This window comes from Gavialis gangeticus, unplaced genomic scaffold (genome assembly GCF_001723915.1).
Source record: "Gavialis gangeticus isolate Ggan-Ray unplaced genomic scaffold, GavGan_comp1, whole genome shotgun sequence".
NCBI lineage: Eukaryota > Metazoa > Chordata > Crocodylia > Gavialidae > Gavialis > Gavialis gangeticus.
The window spans coordinates 26,016,148-26,035,861 of NW_017729001.1; the positions used below are offsets into that span (position 1 = coordinate 26,016,148).

Consider the following 19,714-nt stretch of genomic DNA (forward strand, 5'->3'; position numbering starts at 1 on the left):
GCCTCATTTTTTTTTTTTTTTTTGAAATCCCTTATTCCTAATGATATTCACCCTTGTAGAGAGAATCAGTGCAAGGTCTATGCACCACTGAGTTCCACTTAAGTACTAATTGGAGATCTTAAGTGAAAGTAAGTAGAGCTCAGATTTTTGTGCAGGCCATACATTTTACTCTTTACATAAGTTACTGATAAAGACAAAGTGCCTGGGTCCCTTTTCAAGTCCATTTCTCAATCAGTATCTTAATCCTCTTCTTTTACAGTCAATTTAGAAATAGCCCTCAAAAATAAGGACACCACTAATTTCACTTCACAGACTGCACACTTAAAACAAGCAGGGCACTCTATACTGAAATAAGATTATCCAAAGCACCGCTACAGGAGTGGAGTGCATGTGAACATGTTAAAAACTGGCTTCATCCAAAATACTTACATAGAAAGGTTTGTATATGTGTACAAATACCTCCAAATATCCTAAGCACTTTGTAAGATCAGCCTCCCCTAACAGTACAACTAGGTGCTGCTATAGGTTAAAAGCAAAGTGGCAGAAATAAAACACTCTGAAATGCTGGCCCTATTGAAATCAAGGGCCAATTTTCCACTAACCTTACTGGGTCACAATTCCACCCAAGGGTTTTTTTGCTGCAGTTCCAATCACTGTAGTATCAAAGCACAAGAAGTAACTGGAGCTGCAACACAACTGGCAGGGGGAAGGTATTAAAAAAATTGCAAACAATAACACTCCAGCCCTAAACGTTAATGGGGCTTTGTAACATTTTCTGTTCCCTGAACTGTTAAGGTACTAAATGAACATGCACCTAGCTGGGGTCATCTGACCCCAGCGCTCTTTCCTGCCTAGGTAAGGAGTTGGACTCAATCTGTTGAGGTCCGTTCCGACCCTAGCATCTATGAATCCCTATGAATGACTTTGGGATTGTGTACATACAAGCTAAAGTTTTGACTTGAGTAAGTGCTATGTGGAAGGATAATATGATATTATCTACTATGCAGCGTATTTAATAAGTACTGAAGACCAGGTTACTGATGAGGTGTATACTGTATCAGCAACCTCTGTTCCAATAAGCATGGATGTAGGTGACATTATAATCAGAAGTTGGACAACTAAGTAAATCGCAGATGATCACTTATAATTTTTACCTAAACTGGCCCTAAGCATCAACTCAACGCAATTGTATTCCCTGAAAAGATCAAAAACTTGTATATAATTGCCAAGGAGAGCACAGGAATATAAATTTACAGAAATTCATTGGAAATTTGGTGTCATTTTCACTGGGTAACTTTTTGAGCAGGCAGAGCTTTAACATGGTCCATTTTGCAAACTGTCGCTTCATTTGCAAACAGCAAAATCCTTACATTTCATAAATATTATATAATGCAGTAGGTCACCAGTTATATGAACTCGGAGCTCTCTCTGCATGCTGCTGATTGAAAACAGGGTTGGGTTTTATGTAATATAAAGACATATCAAACTCTTCAGCCCCCAGATCTGATCAGCAATTCTCTCTCCAGTCCTGATTTCAGTCCCTGGTAACATCAGTGGGAGTTTCAACTGAGTCAGGGTTTTAGGGTTTGGATTATTTAATATTTTACTATGATCACCATGAAGGCCTTTCTATTGGCCCCTGCCAACAACTGTTTCTGATGCGCTAGTACCTGCAACTCTAAAGGAAAATCAGCCCTAATTTAGTGTTTTTTATAAAGCTCTCTAATTGTTATACATCATTCTAATTTATGTATTAGGCCTTGGTAGTTAAGACTTTCCATAAAGATCACCATTGATCTTTGAACTTTGCTTACTTAGGTTGATTTAATCAGTTGATTGTATGGCTATATTTGAGTGCGAGGGAGAATTATAGTTTTTGGAGATGGAAGCAAGCTTGTTTTTCTGCCTAAAAATGCCCATAGTCCAGTATCTTTATTGGCACATGAGTTGTCCCACTGAGGTCTATTTGCTTAGTAAGACAGCTACTCAGATAAGCATGTCACAATACAGCCCTAACAAAGCTTTTTTTTTATTTAAACATTCAGTGCAATATGAATAATGAATATGTCCTTTCTTTCTACTGCTGTGATTTCCCAAAACAGCTTAAGGGAGTTATGTGCCCAAAAGGTAATTAAAAATCTGTGTTCCTAAGCCCCTTTGAAAGTCCCAGCCTATATCCTAGGCCCAGTCATCAGTTCAGCAAATGAAATTGTTTCAATACACGAGATTAACGATTTAGAAGTCAAAGTAACACATTTTAATCATACAAACAGCATTAAATTGCCTTAATTAGGGAAAAAAAACAGTACACCCCTTGACAATACTCAAGGATAGTTTGAGCCCTGGGGACCAAACCTATCCTACCAATGTAAGGAGGACTGGATGATACAGTGTTATGTACAGGAGGTGGAACGGTCTTCTGTTTAACAATCCACTCAGTTTTAGGAGACTTGAATTATATTTCTGGCTCTGCTACAGACTTCTTATGTGACCAAGGGCAAATCATTTAAGGCATACTTAATTTTGAGGCACTGGATACTGTCACTGTGGGTGCAACGCAGAAATTCTGTAAATACCCAGGACGATTATTTTAGTTTCATAACAACATAGCAGAAATAAAACCCCAGCCTTGTGGTGATTTGTCCTGGGAAACTCGTGGGCTGTATTTTAACGTGTTGTCCCTTTCCTAAAAATACACTTATTTCACACAACTGCAGCACTGTACTTACCAGAACAAGGGAAGCTGAGTGCACGCCCACCATCCATGGATTGATTGTACTTTGCTCCTTGTAGATTATGTCGGTATTCTCCATGGTCCGGCACTACTGAAACAGGGAGTTGGGCTGGCATACCAGATGTAGAGCTGTGTGAAACACTTGGATCAAAACCTGAAAACCCACACAAACATAAGCAGTGGGAGCTCAAGCAATGCAATTTTGACATGTTCCTGGTTTGCCAAAGCAGTGTTAATGCATACGCCATCACGTGGCACACATTCAGGCAACACGCCTTGTTTTTCTCAGGTTTAAAATAGGTAGACTCAAATTTAAGACTTCAGTGAGCAACATGTTTCTAGCTATGTTAGTATTCATGCCCTTCATAGTCTCACTTGTTTGCTGCCTTGCCTAAGGCTGCAGTCTTTACTTCTCAGCTCTGTCTATAGAAACAGCTTTAAAATGACATATTTCAGAATAGAAACTGAGGCTTGAATAACTTAATATACAAATTACACAGGTATAAAAGTCCTCTTTAATTCTCTTAACTTACAGTTTATTTTGTACAGTACTCATTCTGTTATACATCTAAGACTTACTATATGTATAAATATTTTGGGTGTAATGTATATACATATTCAGTGTTGCAGATTCAGTAAATGTATGCCTTTCACAATACACTATAGTGTATTTAAATGTAGTGCATACAATATGTATTTCAGAAAAGAGCATATTCCCTATGAAAGTTTGGTAACCCATTCATAATGTACTCTCCCTTGAAATACAGATATATTCCTTTATATTATGTCATATTAGAGTCATATGGCTCTAAGGTATTCTTGTACATTCCCCAATATGAATGAAGAAAGAGCAGCTCATTAATATTAATCTAGCTTTGTTATACATAGAGAAGTGTAAGGGGCACTGGTTTCCCAAATTCATACTCAGATCAGAAGGGTGCCTAGAAAAGCCATATAGACTTGGGCTGTATAACGTCTAAATGAAATATAATAATTCTGCACAGTTGGAAGTGAACCCATCCCCTTAATATTCTCTGTGGGTCAGATCTTCAGAAGATATAAACCACCGCACACAGATTTACAACAGTGTCTCGTGTTACCTTTATTTATAATTTATAAAGTTTGCAAGAATCGACACATGATGAATCCTCCCTTAACGAGTTTCCTTCTTGGTGCTATGTATAGTTAATGCGTGCGTACTTTCCTTGATAGTGTGCAAAGAAACCTACACAAAACATATGTCCTGTAAGAGTCATAAATACCTTTCTGGGGTATTTCCTATTCTGTATGAAGCCGTGGGTGTTGCCTCTCTGCAGCTTGTGAAGCTTAATGCTTACAGGCATAACAATGCAAGTCTCCTCAATCAGTTCACGTTTCCTGCTTATAAACAATCTGTCTTTTAATAGGATCCATTCTTTTGGTTAATAATCCTATTAAAATTGAGATTTTATTTTTACTGGTCTTCAAATATAGTTCATTTAACAGGAGAGCAGAATACAGAGTAAAAACACAGTGCAAACAGCTGAATTTTTGGTGTACTGGCCAAGTTAGAGCTTAAAAAATTCTCTCTCCTCTTCTTTTCCAACCTTTTTTTCCCCTCTTGTTTCAAAAACAATTATTTCAGGTTCATGGTACAAGTTTAATTCTGCTCTCTTTTTTTGTTTTGTTTTGTTTCACACATTTAAAAAAAAGTAAAATTGAAACATTTGAAATTTTTGTTTCAAATTTTCATTTTGAAAAGTTTTTAAAATGTTGTCCAAAACGTCAAAATTAAGCATTTATACAATTTTACTTTGAATGTTTTAGCTTTCTTCAGCTGTAACTATTTGCTTGATCTGGAACTACTTTTTCCTGAATAAACTACTTGTCCTAAAATTTTCACCTAGCTCTTCTAAGTAGGAACAGATAACCTATTAGGCCAGTGTTGATCTAGAGTAACTCCACTGTTTTTAACTGTTAGAAAAGCATAAAATGAGAGCAAAAGATGTACACTCCTCATTTTCTTGCTGTTGTCTTGGTTTTTCATTCTGTAGCTTTATGCATTTTTTCCTGCTGTCACTTCTGAACTTTAATGCAACACTTCAGTTTATTCAATATTAGTATATTATAAACAGTTCCAGATTATTTCACATCATGGCCATATTCAGTGCATTGGTGTTGAAGGCTGAATGCTGAAGTCTTTTTCTTTTTTTTACTATTAGGTAGCAATTATGTTTCTTAGCTTTTTAACTGATTGTATATTGTAACTGGTGGACATTAACTTCTGGATGGACTTGCTGTGTACGACTTCTCGATAGCCCAAACCAGCCACGCTACAGACAGCAGAGCCGACAAGGGACTTTGCTTTGGCCAACCCAGAGAAATCTGTGCTAAGCTAGAAGTTTACTGCTCTTATATCCCCCATATAAACTTTATAGTTTATATTAAACATGCACACAATGGAACAGAAGCGTGGAAATGTGTGCTCTAATGCCAACAGCCTTGGCCTCGCAGTGAAGTGACTGCTAATGTGAAAAGCATGAAAACTGCCGTTTCACTTTTTTCCTCGTATTTCTCATTCCTAGAAGGGAAATTTTCCAGAATAAGCTGCACAGCTACTGACTCATGTCCACTGTTAACATATTGGCAGAGAGTCAATAAAGCACTTAAGCATGCACTTAAATTCCTTTGGGTTTAATAAGCTTAAGTGCTTTGCCAACTAAGGATGGAGATCGGGACATGCTTAAGCACGGAGCTTAAGTAGATAAGTAGTTATAGAAAAACACAGAGGACTGGGAAGGATCTCCCAGATCACATTGTCCAGTCACAAGCAACCAGGTTAGATGATACCACAGTTAAAGTTAGTTAATTCCATCTTAAAGGTAGTTAGGTTATTTTGCCTCTCCTACTCCTATTGTAAGATCGTTCCCGAACCACACTGTTTTGACTATTAAAAACCTTCTTACCGCTTCTAATATAAATGTACTCCTGGCCAATTTATATCCATGGGTGCTGTGCTTTACTTATAGTTAAACCCAATGTGAAAGAATCTGGTGAGCTGGGGGGAGAAATGTTTCAGTAACTGGCAACAATTAAGACATCTCTATCCGTCCCTGTTAAATTAGAGAAAAAGAGACATCATTAAAAACCTTGAGCTTTAGTGTGACCCAGCCAGTGCCATCTGTCTCATAAAACTGAAGTACCATTATGTTCTTTGTTATCTTACCAGTTTAAAACTGGATTACAGTATACACCCCCTTTGCCACGTGGTGCAGCGATATCAAACGGGAGTCTGTTGTCAGTTCAATAGCCGTGGTGTCCACACTATCTCCTCCATGCTAATTATTAGCATTCCTCCGTTGTATTTGCACTGGAGATGCTCCCAACTCATCATGTGGATTAGGATCTGAACAGACTTCCCCAGAGCCCCGGCTGTCTTGGACGGCTACAGAAACACACTCAGGTTGCCAGATCCAGCTCTCGAATTTAATTTGCCTAAACTCCGGCAAATTTGCCTAAACCCTGGGAGAATGGGGGGCAGCGAGGAAGTTCTGTTTGGACAAGGTGCCTATTTAGTCTTTTCCCAATTCACCCAGCGTACTTTATAGCTTCTCTTAGACATTTCATACAGAAAGGTTTCCAGGTTGTAATTTTCAATGCATTTCAATCGTACTTCAATGTGAAAATGCCTATAATGCTTTTGAAATGGAAGCTTTGAATCTCCAGCCTAAAGTTTTTCTTGTCAAGTTTAGGAATAGCCGCTTTGTATTACTCCGCCTCGTGTTTTTCTTTTCCTTTTCTAATCAAACTTGATGCAAAGGCTCTCTCTTTACCTGGCTTATGTTTAGAGATGGGTTTTACATGGGGCCAGGAGGCACCAGTAATTGTAGGTGGAGCTCTACGTACCGTTAAACCGGAGCATCAATTCTTTTTTTTACTGTACAGTAACACAGACTTCAAGCCTTTGCTTATTTCCTAGAAAATTTGCTCCCTGTTCTATGCATTTCAATACCACGTTTCTGGGGGTGGAGGTTTTTTTGTGATATTAATAATACGTGTTGCCCACACAGAATTTCTATAAATGTTACTGTTTCAACAGAGGCATTGTTCTTTGAAAGGTATTCAGTTTTGCTGCCGGTAATTTTTCACGTTGTCAATGACAAAAGTAAACCCAGGGCTACTCCTTGATTTTTTTTGTTTTCCAGGGTTTATTATTGTATTTACAGTTCCCTGTAAGACGATACAACCCTTTCCCAGTGTAAGATTTCTTAATACCTTTCTATGTTTCAGATATTAAAGACTCACATGGGAAGGAGAAAAATAATCAGTGATGAAGGAGGTATCCTTCAGGGCTGATGCTAATGAGTAGAAAACCTGAATCATTGTAAATATACTGTACTACACTTTGGTACAACCGAAAAGAAGGAAAAAGAAAAAAAAAGGTCCTCAAAGAAAATATTTAGTGCTCCCTAAGTCAAATAAACTTCATAAACAATACGGAAAAGAATGAACCACACGTAGGTGGGTGTTCCCGTAAAAAATAATGAAACTGCTTGGCTGCCTTGCACATAGGCAATACAATTAAACAGATTTTAGATTTCTTTTAAAGTACGCCTAGTCTCAGGCTGTAAGCAAGAAATATCCACTGTGCTTTACAAGGGACGACGACTAGAAAAAATCAACAGAAAAAATCCCTCGTTCTCTGAATTACCGCTTATCATGAGATGACAAACAAAGGTAGTCTCCTCTGAGTCTGAGCGTAGTTGTATTAGCATTTAGCTAGTACCAGGCAGTATACAAAAACAGCCATCATGTGCGACACCTCCAAACACCTACATGGAGCTGTTTTAGGGGCACATCCTGGTTTATGGTGAAACGCATTTAACTCAGCCAGCTTCCTGTACCTGCTCAATGATATGAAGTTATCATCTCAGGACCTCCACAGGTTAGACTCTCTTGGGTTATTTCCTATTGCTGACTGGACTGACTGTTCCACCATCCATGAAACAGAAGGCATAAAGGTGATTACAAACATAAGAAAGTAGTTTTACATATTGTCTTGCAGTCTTTCCATATAGTCCCTAAGTTCCTTGGAATCGCCAAGATTCATATCTTGGCATACCCATTTAATATTATCGTCACTGTCAAACAGGATTGAATTGGTGTAGGGACCTCCATCTTCTGGCAGGATTGTGGTATATGAAGTGAACTTAACTCGTTTCTGTTTTGGCCCGGAAGGATGAATAGGTTCACTTTTAACTTCTTTCTCGCAAGCATAGTCGGATGATCTGAGGATCTGAGTGTGAAGATTTTTCTGAGAGCTCCCATTAAGGAGAAAGTTGCTTTCTTCAAACTGCATTCCTCTGTCAATCATCGTAGTGCATTCCTCTGATGGGAGTGAAATGTCAACTGGGTTTTCCAAAAGTTCAACCTCATTTCCAAGCCAGACCCAATCATGAGAATGCGGGATGTTGCCTTGCTCACTCACAGCAAACCTTTTGTGCCTGTACTTCCAAGCAAAAGCCACGCAGTTAATTAAAAAGACCAAAATCGCTAGGCAGAAAACACACAGCAGGGCATACATGCCAATCTCCAAATCTGTTAACCCTCTCGAAGTCAACGTAAGGTCATTGGGATTATTTTGCCCTGGGATCTCTACTTGTGTAGGAAAACTTGCAAAGATGGTTGGATTACTTAGGAGCTGGCCATCCTCGGGACCTTTTTTCTGATCAATGGGAGATTTGGAAGTTGTGCTTTTGTTGACATTGTCTTCATGATTAATGGAAGCTCCAATTTTGGACCATTCTTGCACTGTCCTCTCCTGTTCTGCCGTCTTTTCTATGGAATTGCTCACGTGGTTTTTAAGATCTCTGTCCATGTCATCAATGTCATTAGTGCTTCCTTTGTGATCAGAATCTTTCTGCCCAAATTTCACTTTGACACTTCCTTTCCCCACAGCCAAAATGCTCTTTCGCTTGGTCTTCTGACAGGGCTCACTGATCACCATTTCAATTTTAATTAGGGGTCCTTGCCCGTCACCCTCTGCAACTACCCCAGGCCATCTAGACTGAAGGTTTTGCTGGGCAGATACTACCATCTCATCCAGCGAAGTGACTGTGATAGAAAAATCCTTGGAGTCATAAATGTCTAAAGGCGTCACAGAGCCATCACTGAACAAAATCCAGGCGCTGACTATGGCTTCCTATGGAGGAGGGGGAGAAAAACAGTATGGAAGTTACAATACCGCATTATACATTTTTGGTAGCTTAAGTTTGCTTCACACTAGTGATATGAATAGAGACTATGGCCATAGTTCGGTTTGGGGGTTTTTTTCCAAAAAGCTTCAACCAGGTTTTGGTTTTAGACTTGCAATTCTGCATCTTGTACACCCCTTAGACATTTCTTGTATTTGGGAGTGCAAACAAGGAACCATCTAACTCTAAGTGCAAAACCATTCTTGCTGTCCTCTCTGGTACAAAATAAGAATTTCATTTTCTAAAACCAGAGCCCACTGATGAAGATAATCAGATTCCTAGCATTTAATTAACTTAGGAAAATGACATAAAGGTAAGGAACACTGTGACATGCTACTTCTCTTTATAAAAGGCCTGCATAAATTCTAGGGGTCGTTGGTCAGGAGGTTAATCCTGCTCAGCCCCTTTAAACAGATTATATTATGAGACAGAATTGAATGAAGTATTTTACATTCTCTACTAAAGTATTTTCAAATGCACAAGGTTATGTGAAGTGTATAAACATGATGGTCCACTTTAGACATAAAAGAAATCACACTCTTTTTATAAAAATGTGATGCTATTTAGCTTTTGAGCAATGTTTGGCCAAACCCATTTTTTGTCCTTCATTGACTATTACCTGTGCTAAAAAGCAGTTGCATACTGATACTGAAATATCAGAACATAAGGTTTTTTTTACATATTTATCTGCTTCTTTCTGATTCTGCCATGCTGTCACCAAAATACACCCAACCCCATTTAGGATGGGGTCTACTTTTATGGTAAAAACAGGAGGGGTAAGTGGATACTCTGTAACGTCTAGATTCTTTTAAACACAGTACAAACTAGATGTGGTGAATAAACTTATTGGCTTAATCCTTCTGAACTTGCACAAGGCTGAGCCTCAGGACTGCAGGGAGCAATTCTATATTAGATCCAAAACCACTGAGGGGAGGATTTCAGCTGAGCAAATATGTGAAATTTTCATAGAGAAGGGTAAGAGCTTTGCTTGGCAGTATTTATACTCATGTGGGAAGAGGGCATAGGGACAGGGAACCTATCCCCACCTCAATAGTTAATCAAGTCCTTACAGTCCACATTGCCTTACCCTGGGAGTGTGCACACGTGCTAACTACAGTGACACACATCACTTCCCCATAAGATGTGATCTGCTAAGAAGAGGTGCATGCTCAGCCAGTTGCCTGTGTGGTGCCATCAGTAATGTGTATGGCCAGGACTCTTGTGCTAAATGCATGGCCATGCTGTAAAGGTATCTGGGCAGGAGCAGACCTGGACGAGTGAGCTGCTGTAGGGAGCTGTGTCTTCAGGTACATGAAATGCACTGCTTTCGCCTTATGCATGCTGAATAACTCTACAGGATATAGCTTTCCCCTGTGATCTGGCAAACACAGCAAACAAATCAATCAGTTATAAAATGGCAATACTGTCTCGATCCATACCTGTTTCGGGGCATGAAGAATATCATAAGCGGAGGCTGTGGAAACAATAGCTCTCTTATTTCCTTTGCTTATTTGTAAAGATAGGGACAAGCCTGCAACTAGCTGCACCCCTAGGTCTGTAATTGTTACCCGGTCATCTAGTACTATCACTGTCTTCTCAGCCAAGATGGAATCGGAGAGCGGCGACAAAACCTTCAAAAAGCAAGCAAGTATTCTTGTGTTAAACAGCACGGGACGCACTCTTGCACAACAAGTTTATACTCTTTCATTGCTGAAACACTCCTGATTGATTCAATCTTATGTCTGCCACATTCATTTGTAAGCTATAAATGGTTTCCCCAAAAACTGTTACATTCATTTTGCTGTCAAATTACTAGATTTACAAAAATTGTAATAAAATGTTTCACCGGGTCACCTCCGCGCACCAATCCAGCATGCTGTCTGGCCCACAAGGCTCTATATGGGTCCAGAAATATGGCAGAAGAGGAGCGTCAACTAATGCCACCACTCCCTGGCTACCAAATTTACAGACCCGTGGAGATCCCTGCAGGCCAGATCTGGCCCATGGGCTGGCAGTTGAGCACCCCTTACCCAGACTAAGAACCTTGCTACCAATGCCCACTATAGCCAATATGAGTCTTTCCTGTGCAGCATTAGGCCCAAAATGTCAACTGTCCTTGGTTTAGGTCCAAGACATGGGCCCTGTATGTAAGGCTGCATTACATACACAACCTCCATTTAAGAATCATTTCAAGAGTCATTATTAATGACATGAAAACAGTTTTAAAGCAGTTTTGGAACACAAGAAACCACATATTTAAATTTAGGCACCTCTCAATGCAGATAGGCACACAGTTGGCTTTTTAAACGGGTTAAGTACTTTCCCACTATAGATCTCAAAAATAAGTAGCCGTAGGTATTTTTGAAAATTCCCATCTGCCTCTTGTGGCAAATAAATCCCTTTGCAAATCTCACCCCAACTTCCCTGTGTTGCTATAACTAAGAACCATGACAACAGAAACCAGAACCTATTCAAATTTCTTTGTATGTTCACTTAATGCTTGTCTCCAAAAACAGTCCTTTATCACAGCTAGGGCATATTTACTCTTAACCTAATAACTCTTAATGTGTCTAAATATTTTCGTAAATCTAGACCAGTGGCACTCAACCGTCTGTTGAGATGAGTGGCTCAGGGCCAGTCTGCAAGCCAGATTGGCCCCCATGATCTAGGATCAGGCACCATGCCACCTCTTTCAGCCCCACACTGCCTCTGTCAGCACCATATCACCTCCAGGAGCCCCATGCTGCTTCTGGGAGCCCTGCACTGCCTCCCAGGGCCCTGTGCTGCAGGGTGGGGCCCACACCAACTCCATCTGGCCCTCGTGTGCCCATGTCAGGCCCCTAAATGTACAGATATATTTTAAAGCTGTACCTGAACTGTGGTTATCCCATGCTCACGACCAACCAGAACCCGGCCATCCTGTAACTTAGCAATCTTAGGTTCTTCCACCTTCATGAAATCAGTCACGAGATCTGTGATGTCGAACTGCCATTCGGAGCCAAGCATGTAGGTCAGCTGGCCTCCAAAGTCAGAGGATTCAGCTACAAACTGTGTGAGGACTCTCACCATCGCATGCTGGTACTGAAGAGTACAGCCTCTTCCCTTCCGTTCGTCATCCTCTTCATCATCACTGTCCCGGGTAGGCCTACAAAGTTGAGTAGGTGTATTTATTGAGCTCTCTCTTACCACCATGATCATTTAAGAACGTTGAAACCTCCTTCCTATGCCTATATAACATTAGTGATTTCATCATAATCTGCCAGCACAAGAAGAAATAGGCCAAAGGCATTTTGTAGGTCTAAGTTGGAAAACTTAATGACAATTTTGCATCTCGAGTAGAGCCAAAGAGGTGATCCTCCCCCTCTATGCGACGCTGGTCAGGCCACAGCTGGAGTATTGTGCCCAGTTCTGTGCGCCCCATTTCAAGAGGGATGTGGACAATATGGAGAGGGTCCAGAGGAGGGCCACCCGCATGATCCAGGGACAACAGGGCAGACTCTACAGTGAGAGACTGCGGGACCTGAACCTATTCAGCCTCCACAAGAGAAGGCTAAGGGGGGACCTGGTGACTGTCTATAGACTCACTAGGGGGGACCAGAGGGGTTTGGGGGAGACGCTGTTTCCCCTAGCGCCCGCTGGCATAACAAGGAGAAATGGGCACAAGCTGTTGGAGAGGAGGTATAGATTGAACATCCGCAAAAACTACTTCACCGTTAGGGCGGCTAGGAGCTGGAACCAACTTCCAAGGGAAGTGGTGCTGGCCCCTACCCTGGGGGTCTTTAAGAAGAGGCTGGATGCCCACCTGGCTGGACTCGTTTGAGTCCCATTTCTCTTTTTGGGGTTTTTGTTGTTCTCCCGCCCTGGCGGGGGGTCGGGCTAGAAGATCTACTAGGTCCCTTCCGACCCTTAATCTATGAATCTATGAATCTATGAATTTTCATAGACTTCAGGGTCAGAAGGGACCCATTAGATCATCAAGTCCAACCCCCTGCCCTGGGCAGGAAAGAGTGCTGGGGTCAGGTGATAATTTGATACTGCACAGCTTAGAAGGCACTTTCCCAAGTGGAAACTCCCAACTTTTGAGCCTTGTCCATCAGTGTTGAAGTTCTAGGGGATCTGTCGCTAGGTTTATTCTACAGCTATTATTTCAAATCCTGGAGCTGCCTAAACAAAACAGGAGGAAAAATTTCAGAGTGGGGCCAGTGGTACCTATCCCTGTACAAATACCCACAGCCGCTGATCAGCCCTGGAAGGAGTGCAGATAGTAACTAGAGCCTTTGTGGCAATATGGCAATAGCTTTGTCTGCTAGGCACAATGCATTCAAGATCCCCTGCCTAAATAATGCTTTACTCTTGTGCACATGTAAAGAGCCTGAAAAATATATCACTCCAAGAAATCCTTGCCTCTCCCACACACACATGCACAGACAAACTGTTGTGGGTACCTGGACACGTCTAAATCCATGTAACAACCAGTCAGGATTTCAGAAAAATAAAATAGGACTCAACACTTCAATAAGTACTCAGGAAATCAATTACTGCGTCACATCGTTCTTGAATCCAGTGAGCAAATCCCAGCATGAGATCAATGCTTGGCTGGGCTGTCACTCACAGCCCTGATCAATAGCATCATTACAGACACCTGCTTTATAATTTTCTAACCATCTCCCTTCATACTGTAACCACTGTGACTATACAGTTAACAGTCCTTATAAAGTGTTCCAGAAAGCATCAAACGCTACTTGTACAACAGCACTGCTATTCAAACCTAGCACAGCATTTTCTGTGGTTTAAACACTGTTTTTCATTGATTCATTTTCTTGTTTATACCCCAGGACAAGCATGTAGATTCTCTATTTTGGGCCATTTTGTTGTGCTGAAAGTCAGATATTAAGCACTAGGTGGCCACGTTTTCTCTCATTATGCTCCCATGCTGTGAAATTCATTGCCTGGAAGTACTTCTTTTTTTCAGCCTGTAACCATTGCTAAAGAAGGGGAATGTGGGATAACCGTCTTATTTTTCATGGTATTTGGGGAACTGTTTTAGTATTTACTGTGTTCCTTTGGCATATGTTTGAAATACTAGTTATGAAACAGACTATCATAAAACAGAATTGCTGTTATTGTAAATGGCTTTATGACAAAGCTGGCGACCGAGACGATGAAGAAGCATCACAAAATGTGACCTTCAAAGTGACCGAGTCAAGAAAGTCTTTGTGCTTTATAAACTAAGGAACTGATCTGCAGATTGCAATATGGCCTTAACAAACATCATTTAGTAGTTGAATAGTACATTATCGCATGGTTATTCTGCTGATGCCAACAGAGCAACCACTAGGATGAATGGGACATGCTATATTTGAAAAAGAAATGTTGCTCAAGGATGCTTTACTCTTGTGCTATATCCAAAAGACTGTGCTCACAAATTCATCTCACTTACAAATCTAAATAACATATTGGCACATATTTGGGCACATTTCCAAAGATACTCTCAGTCCCCAACTAGAGCCAGATGTTCAAAAAAACCTCAGCTTGTACTCAAGCACCAAAACAAATGGGCAGATTTTGAGCATCCAGCAGAACCCACTTATTACCCTCAATGAGCTGTTTGGAGAATTTGGCTGGTAATCATCTCCCAAAAGGGCAGCTTTTGGATGCCGAGCTCTCCTGAAAGCCTCGCCCCTTTGAGTTCTGGCAAGAGGAGAGCTGCAACTAGACAGTTTTTTTATTTTAATCTCACCCCACAGGGTCAGACAGTGGAGAACCTGGATCGGAGGTCTTTCAAAACCCAAATGTGGTTCTCAGCCATTTTCTCATTTAGAGAAAAGGGAAACAATCAAGCTGCCTGATACCATTAATTCTCCCTTTAAAACTCTTATATAAAGGCTTTTCTGTTCCATAGTCATGAATCCTTTCCCCTGCCATCAGAAGATGACCTCTGGACTCCATCAGCTGATGTGGTCCCAGTCAAGCAGAACAAACACGGTGGGAATGCAAGAAACCTAGCGGACTGCTAGGACTGCTAATGCATCCCAAACCCATTCTCACTTTTGAAGACTTTAAAATACCATGGAAAGACTTGCTCTCTCCTCAAAACAACTATGTTCTTCCATCTTCTTTAAGCAGGATGGATATTGCTAGGAAAGGGATGATTTTTTTTTGCTTCAAAGAAGGTGTTCTCCTCAAACCAGACTTTTCAAGTTAAAAGCAGGAGGTCTCGTCTAAGATCGCATCTCTGGCCTTCTCGCTGCCATATTCAGGTTGCTGTGGTCAATACTAAGTAACGGGCTTGAAGCAGATCCTAGCTCTGAACAATCCCAGACTTTGTGATTTATTTTTTCTTTTATCCAAACTTTGGATACACAAGCAAAACTGGAAGAGGCTGTGCAAGAGCTGTTCTTGGGAAAAGGCTTTGGGGTTGTTAAAGGAGTTGTTAAGGAAGTAGAGGAAAGGAAAAAAAAGAAGAGGCAGCTGCCCTGGAAGCCATGGTAAGTGTCTCTATATTACACAATTAAAAAAAAAATGATACATCTGTGGTTTCTTTATTATGGTCACACGGACAAATGCTTGACTCACGTATTTGAACTCATTTGTGAGTCATTTTTCTTAATGTTTACGCTGCTGTCTGAACCTAATGATTTCTAGAAACGTTGAACAGGAACAGAATATTGTCACTTTCTGTTAAAAAATGATGCAGGCTGCAGGGGAGAGAGTTTCAGTCCTGTTCTCCTCGTGTGGGAGAGGACTGACTGGAGAAGGGGGCCGTTTCTGTGCCCAAACCTTAAAAGAGAGGACACTTGCCACCATTGCTCCTCCTGTTAACAAACCTGTGGCTCTTACGCTTTCAGAGCTACAGGTCCGGCACTCCCCTGCATCAGAGAAATTGCATGATCAGAGTATAGAGCCCAGGCAGCAGCTGCTTCCTGCCGCCCCCACAGGCTTCCACAGTGGAAATCATGCTGCTCCAAGGAAGAGTCGTTCCTCCACGACTTGCACTGTGCCAGTATGCAAGTCACCCACAGTATTTCTCTCCCAGGATCTGCACTACCAGCAGGGAGAGATTGCTCAAGTCATTGCCCTCCTTGCAGTGTCCTTGGGATCTATAGGCATGGGATCCACCCTTGGGCTCCATCACTTTATGAGTTTTTACAACCCATTGTTGGTAGCACTTGAGCATTTCCTCTTCGAGACCAAGTTCCTTATTATCGTAAAACTTTTCTGTTGCACCGAAGCGTCAGAACAGGAGAAAAGCGTTGGGATTCAGAGCTTAGAATATTAGGTAATAAATGTTAGAACTTAAATGTTTGAGGCTTTTTCTTATATGCACTCCATAATGCCAGTGCAAAGAAAGAAAGTGATGTGCCTGCATTTTCAGAGCAAGCTTTCAAGTTGCCAACTCAAGGTGTGTTGTATTATTTTTATTTTTTTTTAACAAATGACATTCATTTCCACTTCAAAGCCACAAATCCTGGCTTCAGTTAATAAGGCAGAGCAGTTCAGTACTTTGTCTCCCTAGACCCAACAAAATATTTGAAATCCATTAAATTACACGGTCCCTATAGAGTCTTAACTTCTTGTTAAGGTGTTTTAGGTGGCCTAAAATCCTTCCTTAAGCAGTGAACTCATTTTCTTTTTAAGACACATCCTCTCAAATATAAGCTTCATATTTTTTCCCCCCTCCTGGTCACCTCTGAGGTTATAGTAAGCCTTGTGCTTTGGATATCTCTCCAAATCCTGCTCATCCATATTTCTTGCTGCTTCACATACTTACTTAGAAGATCTTTGCTTTTCTAGAGTGCACCAAGGTTGCCAGAATTACATTTAATTTACATTTCAGACGGATAAAGCCCTTGCCAGGGAACAGACTTAAAACAGCAGCCTATTAAAATGGTGCCTGCTAGCACTGATATAATCAGCGATCTGTCAGCTATTCTATTACATATCTTCTCTATGAGTGGTTTAAGCTTGTCCATTTTAATTTAAATTGTACTGAAACTAGGCATTCAGGTTCTCAGGCCAGATGCAAATTTTCTGTTTAAAAAACAGTTAAATCAGTTTAGCTGGTTTTTGAACAGGAAATACACATTAAAAAAGAAAATTCGCTCATTTTTAAAGGCAACTTACAACACCTTGGATGAGAGAAAAATCTGTTAAGTGCAAAACTTTAAGTTCTGAGTATTTGATTTGTGTAAAACTACAAAAAGCCACGGCACATCTCAACCCACTGTTTCTGCCAGAACGGCAGTGGGTTGCGTTTGCTGATCCGGAAAATAAAATCCTATAAAAATATCAAAAGGGGAAGTTAGATCAGTTAACTAAGACATGCTGGGAGGCTGCTCTGATGCACTGTAATTACAGTGGGCCAGAGCAGACTCGATTAATCGAGTCTACTGGAGCATGGCAATTATCTTGCTCAAGTCAGCCTCCGTGTCTCGTGTATCAGCTTCAAAATGGTGGTGGGGGTCCTTTATCTGAAGTTCGTCGAATGAGCTTTAGTTCAAGTGCCCCCGCCATCATTTTGAAGTGCGGGGATGCAGGTACATGAGATACAGTGGCACTTTAATTTGAGTGACTCTCAAAGCCACTCTTATTAAAGTGCCTCCCCCCCAGCAGAGCATGTGTAAAAGTGCTCTAAGGGTGTGGGTTTGAAGTGTGCTAACATGCATTACAAAGTTCTTAGCTGAAAGTAAAGTGGTCTTCATTCACTTCCAGTTAATTTTCTTTGGAAGACCAGTTTACTTCCAAAATATACCATTCAAGTAGCATTTTACTGCGCTTTTAACTAACCCATTTTAAATCCACTTTAGCTAATTCAGCTTACCTGACCTGAGTGTTCCCATGTAGACATGACAGTAGTAGTTCATACTGTGTAAAGAATGATCAGCTACAATAGCCTGTAGTTTACAAATATCATCGTCTTTGTATAAAACCGTCTTTATATCATAGATATTAGGGCTGGAAGGGACTTCACATGATCATCGGGTCCAGCCCTCTGCCCAAGGGGCAAGAAGTCAGCTGGGGTCAGATCATCCCAGCAAGTTAAGCATCCAAGTGTTTCTTAAAGGTATGCAGAGTAGGTGCTTGCACCACTTCTGGGGGGAACATATTTCAGACTCTGGAGACCTGGACGGTAAAGAAGCTTCTCCTTATGTCCAGTCTAAAACAGTCTTCCCGCCATTGGCAACATGTAGGGGGTATGCATGGGTGCATGGTTGCTTGTCACCCCTGCCTCCCCACCGGCTGCTGCCAGCAACGTCTGTGGGTGGTCGCCAACTGCCAGTCAGCACTCTCCACCCCACCCAACCCCTCCCCACCACCAACAGCACCATGGCTGCCTGCGGGAGCTCCCTGCTTGCCGCTGCCACACTCCCACCACCAACAGTGCCACCACCTGTGGGAGCTCACTGTGCCCCCGCAGCCTCCGGGGGCATGCGGAGTTTATGCTTCCAGCAGTTTGTGACCATTAGATCTTGTCTTCCCATGGGGTGCCCTAGTGAACAGATGTTCTCCCAGTTCCTAGTGCACACCCTTATATACTTATAGGCTGCAACCAAGGCACCCCTGAGCCTTCACTTCTCCAAGCTGAAAAGTCCCATGGTTTTCAGCCTGTTCTTATGAGGCCTGTTCTCTTGACCTCTAACCATGTGTGTGGCCCTCCTTTGGACTCTCTCAAGCTTCTCCACATCCTTTCTGAAGTGTGGAGCCCAGAATTGGATGCAGTACTCCAGCTGCAGCCTCACCAAGGCCAAGTAAAGCAGAAGGATGACTTCTTGGGTCTTGCTTGAGATGCATTGGTAGATGCAAGCCAGAGTTTTATTTGCTTTGCCATCTGAGGCATTGCATTGGTGGCTCATGTTCATTTTGTGGTCAGTCATGACCCCCAAGTCTCTTTCGATCGTGGTGCTAGCATGTGTAGCACTGCTGAACCTATAAGTATGTGGGTTTTTTCCTCCCGAGGTGGAGCACCTTGCATTTCTCAGTATTTGAATGTCATTGGGTTTTGATTTGCCCATCTTGTGAACCTATTCATTTTGATCTGATAGCCTTCAATATTCCATTGGTTTTTTATCTTGGATACTGTGCAGTTGGTACTGCTTTAGATCAAATGTCTTGAAGTATATTGTCTTTCACTGAATGAACAGTGGTCTCAGATTTGTGTCTCCTTGGGGGCCTCATGAAAATAAGGTGCTATCCTAGTTGGCAAACATTTATTTAAATTAAAGAGGGATATATTAAACTTGTGCGAGGCACCGGCCATGCAATTCTTATTAATGCAACCTGCAGTGACTCGTTCCATGTAAATATCTGTGCATGAGGGTGACATAAGAAATTCAAAAAGATCATTATTTTCCAGACAAATAAAGAATCAAAATAAATGTTCTTGTTAGACAATCAGACTGTGCCTGGACCTTTTCTTCACTCTATTATTTGATTTTAATTTAAAAATGTTCGTCTCATTTGCTGATATAGTAGGCTTTTCTACTATTCATTCCATGATTTGACTTGCTATTAGCAAGCTGCTGCTCAGGGACCCCAAGCAATACATTAGCCATGATCATACACCTATTCAGAGAGCAGATTTTCATTCGGGGAAGCTGACTGTTCATATTAATAGCAGCAAATACCATAGGTTAAATTATTATTCTGCATTTTTCCTATAACATGCTGATAATGCATAGCTCCAAAATGTGCCAGAAAAAGAAAACAAAAGTTCACCATATAGAGGGATTTTTAAGGTAAGCCATGT

At 41.2% G+C, this 19,714-nt stretch overlaps 1 protein-coding gene across 1 annotated transcript in view; it reads right to left on the minus strand.

Moving 5' to 3' along the window:
• Positions 1-3,231: 3,231 nt before the first annotated feature.
• LOC109290242 (transmembrane protein 132B-like) overlaps positions 3,232-19,714 on the minus strand; it is a 317,341-nt gene continuing 300,858 nt past the window's right edge. Inside the window, exons 7-9 of the mRNA XM_019506646.1 lie at positions 11,839-12,112; positions 10,407-10,598; positions 3,232-8,915 (exon numbers count right to left, since the gene is read on the minus strand). Coding sequence (XP_019362191.1) covers positions 7,761-8,915; positions 10,407-10,598; positions 11,839-12,112 — 1,621 coding nt within the window. The 3' untranslated portion in view covers positions 3,232-7,760. The remainder of the gene's footprint in view (positions 8,916-10,406; positions 10,599-11,838; positions 12,113-19,714) is intronic.